The 15,744-nt window shown below is 33.1% G+C and overlaps 1 protein-coding gene across 1 annotated transcript; it reads right to left on the reverse strand.

Moving 5' to 3' along the window:
• Positions 1 to 10,981: 10,981 nt before the first annotated feature.
• Positions 10,982 to 14,232, reverse strand: LOC110446027. The gene is made up of 2 exons (XM_021490972.1): positions 14,104 to 14,232; positions 10,982 to 13,192 (listed from the first exon to the last, which is right to left on the reverse strand). The coding sequence occupies exons 1-2, from the start codon at positions 14,104 to 14,106 to the stop codon at positions 12,596 to 12,598; spliced, it is 600 nt and encodes a 199-aa protein (XP_021346647.1). The 5' UTR covers positions 14,107 to 14,232; the 3' UTR covers positions 10,982 to 12,595.
• Positions 14,233 to 15,744: the final 1,512 nt, after the last annotated feature.

The raw sequence follows: 15,744 nt of genomic DNA on the forward strand, positions 1-15,744 counted from the left end.
CATAACACAAAACATTAAAATTACATCAAATATATAGTGCCAGAATAAAACAATGTTCATAAAAGGATGCTTGTAGGACTTTACATGTGAATTATGTAGTCATAGATTTTAAAACACCCCCATTATAAAAAAAAGTGCAGGAATAGGGTAATTGAAAATGTTATGTTTTTTTTATTATTTCATTATACATGTACATCAGTGTTCCTGTAATTGAATGTGATTTGATAAATTCAATTACATATGTATTAAAGTTTTCTGTACATGCAGCTTCATATTAGCATGCTTACATGTAGGACTGAATCAGATGTCACAGGTAACTCATTTTGATTTTAACACTCTGTACCTGTTACAACTATTTGTTCTCTTACAATGCTTTTTAGCTGTTTTGAATCAATATATCAGTTGTTAATGTGTGTGACACTTGAATAAATTAATCATTCACGATATAACAGTTGTAATATTGATACCTATGATTTATGTGTCCCATTTAAAAATTAACAGAAGTTATTCCACAGTGAATAGGTTTTTGGTAAAATGTCATTTGTTTCTTGAAATGTGAAATCATGATTTTCTTATACCCAAATGATATATATATATATATATTGCTATAGGGCCTAGCTGAAAAATAAAATATCCCATTTGTATTTTATTTTTGTAATTGATTGATTTTTAAAATGAACTAATTAAGTTGTACAATTTCCAATACTAATGAAACTATAGACTACTTATTTTTGTTATTTTCAGAAACAAAAAACTATGTTTGGACATTNAGAAATTAAAGTGTACAAATATATATATACAATATTAGAACTTTAAGTACTTTTAAGTTTTAGATCCAAGTTTTAATGTTTATATAATTAAATACCTGTAGTGTCTCCAACAACTTGCAGGAAGATGCCACTTGCTAGGAATCTAAGACTGCAGCATACCTGCTGCTCAACGGACAGCGCATGATTTCTCATAGAATTTCTTGTTAAAACTTGTTTAAGGAGACTGCACACAAATAAAATAGACTGCCGTCCAAAGCGGTACCGCTGCCTCAGCTCTTGATCAGTAAAGGTCCCATCCAGGATCTTCTGGTGCCTGTATAGTCGTTCCTTTCCTTGAGGAGGCACAACTACCAAGGCTAAGGCGGCCATGTTTGACGACTCGTTAAGTATTTAATCATGGGTAAGAGAATGATTAAAGTTAGCGACTATTTAGCGAGTCGTTAAATCTTAACTTTTTTTGAACAACAGTTAACGACGTCGTTAACTTTTAACGACTCGCTAACCAGGGTTTAACGACATCGTTAGCTTAACGATAGTTTTGAACAACCGGCCCCAGAGGTAGGCTCATATCAGGCAAATATTTTGCATGTAAATGTTTGAAGGGACGTAACTCCCTTACAATGTCATTTGGTTCAGATTCATAAACAAAGTGTGGTCTCTAATCCAGATGATTAAATGGACATTCTTTTGTCATTTGCCTTTTTTATATGCCCGTCAAAATTGATGGGAGTATCATGGTATGGCGTCGTCCGTCCGTCCGGCGTAAACTTTTGTTTATTTGACATTCACATCCTACATTTTTAACTGATCTCTTTGAAACTTAGTATACAATATAATCATGATATGAAGTTGTGTCTCTCTAAAAAGAATTTTGATTCGACGATATTTGAAAAGGTTATTGCCCTTTGTTCATTTATTTTCTCCTACATTTTTTATAGCACGTCAGCTAACCACTCTTAGAATGATTCAGACCTTATTTCAATTTAAAAAAGTACATAACACTATATGGCATTCGATAGACGTATATTGTTCCGCCACGCGGTACTCTTGTTGAACTCTTATATGAGCATCAGATTTGCTCACTAAATGTGCAAAACATAAGCAAGATAAGATTGAGAAACTTATCGTAGGAATATCTGTTTGCTATAATATAATACTAACCAAATATAGGTCCTTTAATGAAACTGCAGTAAAATATTGTATTCTTGATTTAAAAACGCGTCCAATTTTGTATTGACGAAACGTTTTTTATTGTAAAAATAATCATTTTGCAATTCATACCACTCATAACAATGACACGTATAGTTTGGGTATTATGACGTGAGGATTTTGAACTTAAGTTTACATCCATAGCTAAATGAAGTAAGACAGACAGGTAACAGCAAAGAAAGTGCAAGAAATAAGCATAACATTTCTCGTATACACCTCGGTAACTGGATGAGAAGGAGATTTTCACAAAGGAAAATATGTTAAATAGAAAACAAAATTTTCAGAATTATTATGTTAGAATTTATCGGCTAGGTACCAAGGCCAAGACATAGAAAACGTATTATTTACTTTTTATATTGTTGTTTTAAATAAGATACAATGTCATTAAAACAAAAGGTAACTGATTGGGTCTTTTAACAGTTAATGAGTTTTTAAATAATTATGATGTTGATATACCAAATACTATGTTTCAAGAATTAGATGATCAGATATCTGATAGTGAAGTACTCAAAGCTATCAATAAATTGAAAAACTCGAAGGCGTGTGGTCCAGATCTACTGATTAATGAGTATTTTATTAAGGGTAAAGATGTACTTATACCATTTCTTGTGGTACTGTTTAACAATGTTTTTAAATATGGTTTTTATCCTACATCATGGTCGGTAGGTAATATAATTCCTATTTTTTAAGAGGAATTACTTTAGTATGTTGTTTAGGGAATTTTTTACACCAATTCTTAATGAGCGTCTTGCTAATTTCGATAGTGACTATTCTAAATTAAGTGATGCTCAGTTCGTTTTTTTAAGAAGAATTTATCAACTATTGACGCTATATTTGTATTACACTCATTAATAAGTAAAACCTTGAAAAATAGAAATAGACTGTATTGCTTTTATTGAGTACAAAAAAGCTTTTGACTTCGCTAATAGACAGAATCTGTGGTAGAAACTTATCGAAGAAGGTTTAGAAGGAAAGATGATGAATACGATACGTTCTTTATACAGAGATGTAAAATGTTGTGTAAAGTATAAAAAAAATATGTCAATATTTTTTTCAATGTAAAAATGGATTATTTCAAGGGGGAATTATGTCTCCTCTATTGTTCTCTTTGTATGTCAATGATTGCGAAATGAATTTTTAACAGAAGGTTGTCCTTCTATAGAACTACAAACTATTATTATTTTTTTTTAATGATGTATGCAGACGATATGGTGTTATTGGCCGAAACTTCTGAGGGATTGCAGAAAATGTTAGATACATTATTACTTTATACAAATAAATGAAATCTTAAGGTTAATACTTCTTAAACCAATGTGATGGTTTTCCGTAGCAAAGGTAAATTAAGAGAGAAGAAGATAAGTGGTACTTTGATGGAGGTGTATTACATATTGTAGATGAATTTAATCACCTGGATATCTTAACGAATTTTAATGGTAAATTCAAAACAACTCAACAAAAAAATCGCTGAACAAGGAAGAAAAGCATTGTTTTCAGTATCAAACGTGTTTAAGAAAAAATAGTTTAACGTTGAAACTCAGCTTCATGTTTTCGATACATATTTTTAATTATGGAGCGGAAGTTTGGGGCTTTCATAAAGCACCAGATATAGAGAAAATACATTTAAGTTATTGTAAAAGATTATTAGGGATTAAGAAATCTACTGCAAATTTTATGGTTTACCAAGAATTAGGAAGATTGCCTTTTGAAATAATTAGGAAATTTAGAATTTTTAAATACTGGTTAAAATTTAAACAAACTGACAATTGTGTTTTACATGCATGTTATCAAGAAACGTTAGAAAAAGGTAGTGAATGGATGAATGGAGTACGAAACGAACTATTTAAAATGGGAGTAGGGTACATTTGGCAATATGGAGATACCTATACATCCGATTACATTATGAATGTAAAGAAAAAATAGATTCATCTTCTAAGTGTTCACTGTACAAGTTTATTGGCCAATATTTCTGTTTACAACCATATTTAACAAAACCCATAGGAAATACAAATCTAAAAGAAATTACAAAAATTAGACTGTCATCTCACAAATAAAATATTGAAATTGGTAGGTATCACAATGTAGATAGGATTGAAAGAACATATGCATACTGCAACAGTAGGGATATCGAAGATGTTTATTTTAGATTTAAGAAAGCGTTTTATTAAGAAATGTTACTATGAAAGACCTAGCATGTATAAATTTATCCAACTTATGAAACAGGGAACAAAATACAGTTAACAAATTTAGCCAGAAACATTAAACTGAGTAATAAGAATAGAAAAGACTATGTACCTTAATACCAATGGATATGTGTGTGTATTTGTGGATGTGGGTGTATTTGTGGGTGTGTATATGGGTGTGAGTGATTGTATTGTTTATCCTTGTATATTTATTTTGAACTGATTAGCCGTAATGTCCAAGATAATAAAGAACTGAACTGAGGACGGCTACTTACAGCTCATATTGTAAGAACCATTACTAATGGCAGTTAACCTATTTTTGATGCAATATGCACAGTGTCGGTGGGATTTAGTAGCGTACTTTTTGTTTAAGAGGTAAGTCGTATTTTGGGGAATCAGAAAAATTAACACCAATGTAAATTTTGTTTGCGGTGGATTTTTTTTCAAAATGTTCCGATTTATATTAAAATTAAACAAAATGTTTAAAAGATTGGGATAGAAGATATCTCGCAAGGGCTAGTTGGAAAAAGTCAACGAGTCCATGAACTAGTTTTCAAATTCCGGACCTGTTCATAAAAATCTGCGAATTCCAATACATAGAAGTACTGACTACTAAGACTAAAACAAATGGTGTTGTCAATGTATTGGTTGTAATAAATGTATTACATAGGATTTTCCCTTTTTCATGTCTGTTGTATTGACAATGTCTCTTTGCTTTAAATAAACCTCTGTTATATTACATGTAAATTGTATTTGTTACTTCTGCTTTTTTAAAGTCTAAAATGATACTTTCTGACAATGTCTCTTAGCTTTAAATATACTTCTGTTATATTACATGAAATTTATCGTTGTAAGTTTTGCTATTTCAAAGTCTGCAGTAATACAGTCTGACAATGTCTCTTTGCTATGAATAATCTGGTGTTATATACATTTCATGTACATTTTCTTTGTTCCTTCAGCTATTTTAAAATTCTGACAATGTATCGAGGTTACCTCCCCTCGTCTAGGCTCAATCGATTACGAGACTAGGAGATTACACACGAAACATAATTAATATTAGTTTAGGGAAAACAAAGATCAACAATATCCAGTGTCATTATTATATCAGTGTGAAGTACACCACGTGATTAAATCTAGGATACCCATTGGCTGTTTACTAAAGTAGATCACGTTGACAACGGTTTAGTTTGTACTGTGTATATGGCAAGCCGACGTAACATTTGACACCAAAAATGGCTTGCTAAAATGTTAAAGAAATCAATTGATAAATCCATACCCCCCCCCGGCGAACTGAAAATCCACCCCTTAGAAAAAGCTGAATCTTTTAACGACTATTTCACTTCGATTTCCGTACCTGAAAATAATGCAGACGATTTACCTTCCGACTGCCCCCGACCCCGACACAATCTTTCAACAATAGACATAACTGAACAGGACATTGTTGATCAACTCGGTCTACTCAATACTAATAAACCTTCAGGCCCTGATAGTATCCCTCCAAAAGTTCATAAATGGGGTTTCCCAATCTCTTTTGAAACCACTCTATCTCTAATTCAACAAATTTATTTCTACTGGAAAGCTATCAAATAGATGGGAAATTGCTCATGCTACCCCAATTTATAAGGACAAGGGAGTTAAAAGCGAGCCATACAACTATAGACCAATATCTGTCACCCCTATATTTAGCAAGCTATCTGATCAAAATTATTTTTAAGTATATGTTCAATCACCTCTCAAGATATAACATTATTTCTAAGAATCATTCAGGCTTTTTTCCTAAGTATTCCACAACTATTGATTATATACGATGAAATAATAAAACATTTAGACAAAGTAAAAGAGGCTAGATTGTTTTTCTGTGTTATTAAGTCTTTGACAGAGTTTGGCATGATGGTCTAATTTATAAACTAACAATATATGGTATATGTAAACAAATTGGTAGAATGGTTCCCAACATACCTTCATAATACGCAACAGAAAGTGGTCATAGATGAGTATAAGTCTAATTAGGAAACATTAGAGACAGGGGTAACTCAGGGTTCGGTCCTTGGTCCATTATTGTTTTTATTACATGTATATATTAATGATATTGGTGAATAATTGTTCTCAATCGTAAAACTAATTGCTGATGATACCTCCTTACATGGTCTCATTGAGGGAGACAGGCAATAATGTGCTAATATATATTTAATGACGATCTAAGGAAAATTTCAATCTGGGCTAGAAAAATGGGGAATTATCTTTAACCCAGATAAAACTGTAGCCCTGCTCTTCTCGAGGCGGGTTGACTTTGAGACACTGCATCCTAACCTACATTTTGCTGAATCACCAATTATTAATGTTTCTAATCATAAACACCTAGGTTTGTTTATCAACAGCAAGGCTAATTGGTCTAACCTCATAAATTATATATACGAAAAATCTTATAAAATAATTAATATAAACTGAACAAAAAAAGAAAAGCACAAAGTTCCCCCTTGCAGTACACCTTAGCTGTAAGGAAATAATGGAATATTTGGTCAGGTATAGAAATACCATCAAGAACGATCTCCTTTCTCAATAATCTACCCTAAAATCAGCCAAGCGTGACGATGTCATTGTGTAACTTTGCGAACTTCACGCGGCGTGATCAAGCCAAGCCGGAGTTTTTCAAACAAACAATCTCAACGGATACTCTTAGTTCAGCCACATTAATTTTCCACGTTGGCATTTTGATTTCGCCATTGACTGAGATTCCACGCTTAACGCAAATTCAGAGGGGTAGATCAATTGCGATATTGATGGATGGTCATAGCCAAACTGCTGTCGCATGGCAGTTTGGTGTTGGCCCGTATACAAGTAACCATCTCTGTACACGTTTCCGTGCTTCTGGGTTAGTTTCCGATCGTCCAAGGAGCGATCGTCCGCGTGTAACGACCGCACGACAAGACAGGACGATTCGATTGTCGCACTTGCGCAACAGATTCAACACTGCTGTAGAGACTGCGTCGCATACCTTAGGTAAGCGTTTCGCCGACGCATGCGTGGTTGAACGCGATAGATTCGATGGAGATTCTGTGATAGTTTGGGGAGGCATCTCCCATGGAGTTAAATCCCCCTTAAGGGTCCTGGATCAAAACCTCAATGCCGTTCGATACAGAGACCAGATCCTCCAACCACATGTCCTTCCCCTTCTCAGACGTCATAACCTAATTTTCCAGCAAGACAATGCTCGACCGCATGTTGCCAGAGTCTGTCGTGATTTTCTCACGCCAAACAACGTTCAGGTTCTGGAATGGTCCTCGTATAGCCCCGACATGTCTCCCATTGAGCATCTGTGGGATAAGCTGGACAGGCGTATTAGGAAACGTCAACCCCCCCCCCCCCCAACTAACCGCGCCCAGTTGATCGCAGCATTAACACAAGAATGGAACAACATTCCCTTAAGGCGAATAAATGTTCTCATGAATCCAATGCATAGGAGAATCCGTGCAGGGATTCGTGAAAAAGGTGCCCACACCAGGTACTGAAGAGTCATTTTGTTTTTCGCGGGTATCCCACTTTGAGTAACTAATGATGACACGAGTGACGTCACACATACTTTTCTTCTACAGTATTGAAAAGAGTAGACTTGTCCCTTCATATTGATATAAAATTTTGTACAAATTTCCCAAAATATCATAGGCTATTGATTGCATAATTTCATTGTGCGTTTCTTTTTTTGTTCAGTATTCTTAGAATGATGAAATAAAAAAATTGATAGAAAATCACTTGAAACAATATATAACACATTCATACGTCCAATTCTGAAATATGCAAATATGATATGGGCTAACTGTATGCAGAATAAATGCAGTGTCCTAAAGTCTATCCAGCTAGAAGCAGCACGTATTATTTCAGGGTTTAGACGTTGAACAAGTCATGATATCTTATATAGAGAATCAGGTTTTATAACATTTGATAGAAGAAGACAGCTGCATCAATATATTACTTTTTATAAAATATATAATAAGAAATGCCCCTCTCATGTCTATGATATAATTCAACCGTACATTAATAATAATACTGACAATTATCATCTTGGCCACAATAAAATGTTTGATGTTCCTATACCAAGAACGCAGTTATATAATGCCAGTTTTCTTCCCGAAACTGATGTCTGAATGAAATAATCCAACTTGCCTGTATCCCACAATGACATCCATTGGAGCTATAAAAAGAGATTTTTACACTCAGATGAAATGGATTCTCAACCCCAATGTACTGACATTTTTAAATACAATGGTGATCGAAAATTTAATATTACCTTTTGTCAACTTAGAAACTGTGCCAGTAACCTGAATTCAGATATATTTGAATCTCACCTAATTGATAACCCTGCCTGCTTATGTACTTCTCCTGTTGAGGATCATGATCACTTCTCCCTCCATTGTACTCTGTATACTAATCAAAGGCACATTCTCTTGAACTCCATTTCTGGTCTTAACGACACTATTCCATTAAATACTCGTACTTTTCTTCATGGATGTCGAATACTCGATATCAATATGAATATAAGTATTTTGGAAATGGTTCAGAGATTCATTAAAGATACTATAATGGATTACACTTATTTGTTTATCTATTTTCACATGGCTTTGGTGTGTGGAATGATACCAGCACAGAATTATATTATGTGCTGTTCACCAGCATCATTTTAAATTGCTATTTTTTGTACAATCTAGTTTTTGTAACAACAATTTTCAAAAATTAATAATGACATACAAATATCAATATATATAATATATATGTTTTATCATTACTTCAATTCAATATGATGTGTGTAAACTGTTTATAACTGTAAGGAGAGGGCGCTCATATGCTTTGCCTGTTGCCCAATTCATTTGTATCTAAGATCTGAACAATTAGTATTTTGAAATGAAAAATATATATTATTACATTAACTCTATATATCATAACATAAGATATATATATATCATTACATATACTGTATATAAATCATATACATGTTCTATATTTAACATTACATATACTATATATATCATAACATATATTATATATAAAGTGTTGGTAACATTGATAGTATATTAGCTCCCGATGGTATGTACATGTATATTAATGATGCATTGATCATTCCCTCTACGGTTGTTTGTGTGTCATATACGTTTTCCAAACAAATCCAATCGTATTCCGTTTAATATAAATGGGGAAAATATTTTACGTAAAATTCGCTTGCATTATTATTTCAAATTGTATACTGTTGTAAATGTTGATTCGGTTTCTGTAAGACTAACTTTGTCTCACTAAATTACTAAAAGATTTATTTTAAAAGTTTTATATTTTTGTTCTTTATTTTATAACGATTATTTCTAGCTGATGCAAAAGACAGCATGTTATGCATTATGGTGGTGATGTGTGGGTGTGTAGGTGTGTGGGTGTGAAGGTGTATGTGTGTACATGCGCTCAAGCAATCCAAAATGCTCTGCACGTATGATAAGCGTGAATGATACTGCTGTTCCTTTCGGTAGCCAATTTCAAGAAATAAACACTTCTTGCAAATATGGTCTCTATATGATAGTGAGGCACGTGCTTATGTGTGTTTAAAGGATTGTAATAAAGTTCAGTGGATTCCTGAATATTATTCTACAAAATTAACTCAACTGAAGCACCACAAATATAGATGTATTGAAACCTCGAATATTTTGTCGTCATTTGTTGCTGAGATTATTATAAATGCCCTATTGTATGCCTTTTTAATTTTGGCTGACTATCAATTTGTGACATTCTTTAACGATGATGAAAATGACCAATATTATGATAAATAGTAAAATGCTATGGGACAGAAAGCATTATTTGATGTCATGGAGTTTCACGTCAGCTCCTGTGTTTCGCGCATTAATAATGTTATGTGTAGATAAGATAAACAACAACACAACAACCTTTACCAATGGGGCGATGCCGATAATAAGGATCTCCACCATGGTAAATAGTACACAATAGCTATAACAATTAGACAAACCGGATGATCAGAACCATATGGATCAACTAAAGCTTAATAGTAAAAGTATTTATGCGAACATGACTTCCGGGTATGAAATATCAGGTTATCAGAGATACTGGGTAAAATCTAAGTAATTACAAACCGGTCTTGTAAATGACCTATTATCGACACGTTTTATACTGTTTAGGTGTAACGATACGCATAAGTCAACTTTTCAAAGATGACATCCGGCTGTTTTTCAACAATATTCACTATTCAACACATATAAAGTGTTTATGTATTGTAAAGATTTGTTTGTACGTTCCATAAATACCTTTAGGAAGAATAATTACGAAGGTAAATATAAAAATAAAATAAAGAATAATTTCTGACTTCGTTAACGCCCTAGATCTTTTTCTTCCATTGCACAAACTTGACTCATTAGTGGCGAACACTGCTTCGAAGTTTAAATGTACTAAATATTGCCTGTAAAACTATTAAGAACATCACATTTTCAACTATTGGACTCAGCAAATACTAAATCCTTACAGAAATATTTCATATTATTTGTTCTAGAATAAATTCAATCTACAAGTCAACGGCCAACCTCAAGGTTTGATAGCCCTGTAGCAGAGTCAACCATCTTGTTATGTCAAATCATCACTAGGTATCCGAAGTAAATAACACCTATTTAATTAAATATCTAGTTCGTTAATGCAGATGTGTTATAGCTGTTCATGTAGCTGTTGGTATGTACTTTATTGTCAGAATAGTATCTGGTTAATAATTGTCGACAGCAATGTACTTTTTATGTCTTTTAAGAAACAAAACGGAATTCTTTTTTAATTTTAATGATACTTTATTACAAAAAATCAAAAATAAATAAATAGAACATGTAATTCATAATACAAATATTGCACATTTGTGGATATTCATTCAAGACTTGAATACTTTGGTCTACGCCCCTCATTTCAACCTATACTGAAACTCCACGGTTTCGTTTTAACCTTTGAGAAACTCATCAATGTATAAACACACTGGAACTGAGTATCACACGTATAACTAAACACATTAAATCAAGTATAAATTAAAAACAATAGCCCATAAAAATATGCCTGATTTTCTCATTCTCACTAAATACACTTAATCAAGCACTTAATCAGTCAATAGCCCCATGCATCACTGTACATTTTTTTCTTGCTAAAACATTTAAATCAATTACTACTCTACCAATATCACTCTTCAAACTTAACCTGCTCTGTCGTTTTCACTAAGTACACCTAGAGGGGTTAGCCTATGTGAAACGCATGCACTACTCTGTTTGAAAATTTTATACGAATCACTCCATTCACAAATGTGAAAAAGTCACTCACAAAGAGACTGTCTATATCAAAACAGCTCGTACCTACATGTAACAAATATAAAGCATAAAAAGCTAGGACAAAAAATATCAGCAATGCAAAGTCACAAACTATTGTTGATAGTTTGTTCGAATACAATTTCAGTTTTGTATCCAAACTATTAATAAATTCGTCTAAAATAAATAAGTGATATGGAATGTAAAGTCAAAATATTTATATATAAAATGTGTTTAAAACTAACCCTGTTTGATATATAATATTATTGCTTACACAGATATGTCAATATGTCCCTCTTCAGAGGATAAATTAAAAAACAAATACACAATAGATTTACCCTTCCATCCATCACAACCGTATTCAAAATGTTTCAATGGCAGTAATACTGAAAGTCTCAATACCTTATTATCATTGGTAATTGTTCCCCATAAATACTACACACTTGTACATCAGTATTAGCCCCCTTTCTACATACACGTTACTGTAGCTCCCATCCTCATTACCTAACACAAGCACACTTTAATATCAGTTATAGTTTTTCCTCACACAGATAACTTGCTCTGGCTAAAATAATAGTCTTCCTCACCATTTTAATACACACACATGCACAGTCAAACACATCTTACTCTATCCTATCTTAAGTCACAACTCATTAGCGCCACATCACTTTACTCACTCGTGGATGGAGTTAGTCATGAAAGACGACCGGTAATAATAAATGCGGAATGTTCAATAAATAAATGCATCAATAAATACGAAATGAAATAAATAACATGTAAAGACATCACATGGTTAACAACAAATGGCAAACGACACGAATTAAGAGTCACGAACAATAACAGTCTGCGTCTGAATTATCTGTAATGGTTTATGTTTACAGAGTCTGAACAGACCTCACTGATTGTTTTGATAAATATCAATACTGATTTTGGTTTACAACCGTTTACTGTTTGCGTTTATCAGTCATAACGTGTTTGGTATCAACAAAACATCAATGTAAAGTGAAATTAAATAAGATAAAGTGCTTCATATTTGTATGTATATATTACCATCTTCGGTCCAATCCATGTACGTAACGCTGTAATCCGGTCATCATAATCACAGCCTGGTGTTTGGTCCTTATATGGATGGGGGTCCATCACTATTGGATGTGCTGCTCTGAACTTCTTTGACTCTCACACAAGTCGTGCCAACAGCCACCCTTTCCGTTGCTTTTACCCACTTGAAGAGCTTCTCTGTGCAATGAACTTTCCTGAGAACCGTGATGGACATGTAGACCCTCTCACACTCGTAGCTACTCTTCTGGTCCTCACTGATACCGACACAGGACTGGGTGGGGCTACACCTGGGAACAGCCACGGGAATACTTGTGGGATGGCGGTCGGGCTGGTTGTCGATATTGATAAACCAGGGGCAGGAGGATCGTGCGAACACGGGGGCAGACTGACTACTTGGTAGACTTGTTGGACAGTGTGTCGAATAATTTGTTTGTGTTTGCACTAGGAGTTCTGCGAGAGATACTTGCTCTCCGCCCGAGCCCCCTGTCAAAATCTGCGGCAGGAAGAAGTCGTTAAAATTAGTATTAATGTCTTCATCTGCTAACATTTTCTGCTCTTCCTCTGGAGTAAGGTTCTGACACACGGAGCTGACAGGTGCCCCCGTGATTCGGCTGAACATACATAGGCTGACAATCACAGCTAGTGCTAGACAAGGATTCTGTAACAAAATGAAATACAAATCGATTAATATATATCCCATAATGCTTTTAAAGAAGTTATTTTAGAAAAGTATTAAAAACAAAAAGGAACAATATTATCGTTAATGACAATTCTGATTTTTGTTTAACCAAATTTTAAACCTAAAGATAACTTCATCAGTTTTATTCTGTTTTAATGCATTCCTGCCTCTAAAATTATCAATTGTATGGCACCGTTAAAATGTACATTAATTTGTTATTAAAGCAAAAATCTCATTTCGACATGAGTGACAAACTATTCATTACAAACTTTAATTATAACATGTGTGACTAGATATTGGTTAGATAACATAATTGAAACGTATGTGACTATTTGTTGGATACTTTGAGACCTGTGTGACTTATTGTTCGTTAGCACTGTGGTAAGTTATACGTATGACAAACTATGCGTTTACTATAAATAATGATAAAGAAAGGTGTTATTGACACTTCTTACTGTAATAAATACTTAGAAATGTATGCTTGACTATTAGTCAACCGTAATGTAATAAGAAATAGAGTTTTGTGTGACTAGCTTTTCGTTAGTCAAATTGTAATTAGCAATACAGAAATGTGCGCTTGGCGTTAAGTTATATACTTAAATTAAGATATATGTGACTAGTTATTCCTTAGATACTTGAATTAGTAAACATTTGACTAGCTAGTCTTCTGATACTTAAATAAGGATGTGTGTGACAAGTTGTTCCTTATATCCTTTAATTAAGATATAATATGTGAATATCTATTACTAAGTTCTCCGATTAAAATGTGAATTACTAGCTATCACTGAGATACTTTAACTAAAATATTTGTGATTAGAGTTACTTTAGATACTTTAATTAAGTTATAGATGACTGTCTTTTCGTTAATGTGATTAAAACACATCACTTACCATATTTATATCGTCCACGTGCAAGAGAAAGAAGTCCGAGTTCGTGTGGGTTATCTCGTAAACTTACTGTGAGGCTAGGCTTTGATTTCAAGTGAGTAGACTTGTATGTGATGAAGATCAAGAGCCATCTTCCAAACTTATATACCTTCAGCATGCATTTCATACTATAGGGAACCCCTATATCTAAATAAAGATATTTTACAGGGTGTTTCCCGTCCTTAACCGGCCAATCATCAGGAAGTTGAATTTCGTCAATGATATCTAATGCAATGTACCAACATACTAGTACTATATTGAAATTTAAATATTCTAACCATTGGACGAAGATGTTTTTGTTACATACCTTTGTTTTATTTTAACATGCATATGAATATATAGTGACGTCGCGTATTGCTTGTGATTGGCCAGCAGGCGACAAGGATTGTTAAAGGGGGAAGTTTATACACACACATACACCTACTGCAGTATACAGTGTGGGCTTCAGTAGGGCCGTCCTTACGTCAGTTGTTGCTTACACGTTCAGACGATATGTTAGCGTGCTTCGTTTAAATGGTTTTAACACACGTAAACACACTGAAAGTAATATACAGTAGAAAATAGCACCACGGCGCTAACATAAAGATCACAACAGGAGACATTGTTACGAATTACAGTATGTATAGTCTAATAGAGCCAAACGCGATAAACTTTGATTACCATCAACACTCTTTATTGTAACAGCACACATGTGTTAAACATTAATTACCATCAACACTCTATATTGTAATATCATACATGTTTTAAACATAAATTACCATCAACACCCTATATTATAATACCACACACGTGTTAAACATTAAGTATCATCAACACCTTATATTATAATAGCATACATGTGTTAAACATTAATTACCATCAACACACTATATTGTAATACCACACACGTGTTAAACATTAAGTATCATCAACACCCTATATTATAATAGCACACACATGTTAAACATTAATTACCATCAACACACTATATTGTAATATCATAGATGTGTTAAACAGTGATTACCATCAACACAGTATATTATAATATCAAACACGTGTTAAACATTAATTATCATCTACACCCTTTATGATAATAGTATACATGTGTTAAACATTGATTACCATCAACACAGTATATTATAATATCAAACACGTGTTAAACATTAATTATCATCTACACCCTTTATGATAATAGTATACATGTGTTAAACATTGATTACCATCAACACAGTATATTATAATATCAAACACGTGTTAAACATTAATTATCATCTACACCCTTTATGATAATAGTATACATGTGTTAAACATTGATTACCATCAACACAGTATATTATAATATCAAACACGTGTTAAACATTAATTATCATCTACACCCTTTATGATAATAGTATACATGTGTTAAACATTGATTACCATCAACACCCTATATTATAATATCAAACACGTGTTAAACATTAATTATCATCTACACCCTTTATGATAATAGTATACATGTGTTAAACATTAATTATCATCAACATCCTATATTATAATATCATACATGTGTTAACATTATTTATCATCAACACCCTGTATTGTAATATCATACACGTCTTAAACATAAATTATCATCTACAGCTATAT

This window comes from Mizuhopecten yessoensis, unplaced genomic scaffold (genome assembly GCF_002113885.1).
Source record: "Mizuhopecten yessoensis strain PY_sf001 unplaced genomic scaffold, ASM211388v2 scaffold2461, whole genome shotgun sequence".
Taxonomy (NCBI): Eukaryota; Metazoa; Mollusca; class Bivalvia; order Pectinida; family Pectinidae; genus Mizuhopecten; species Mizuhopecten yessoensis.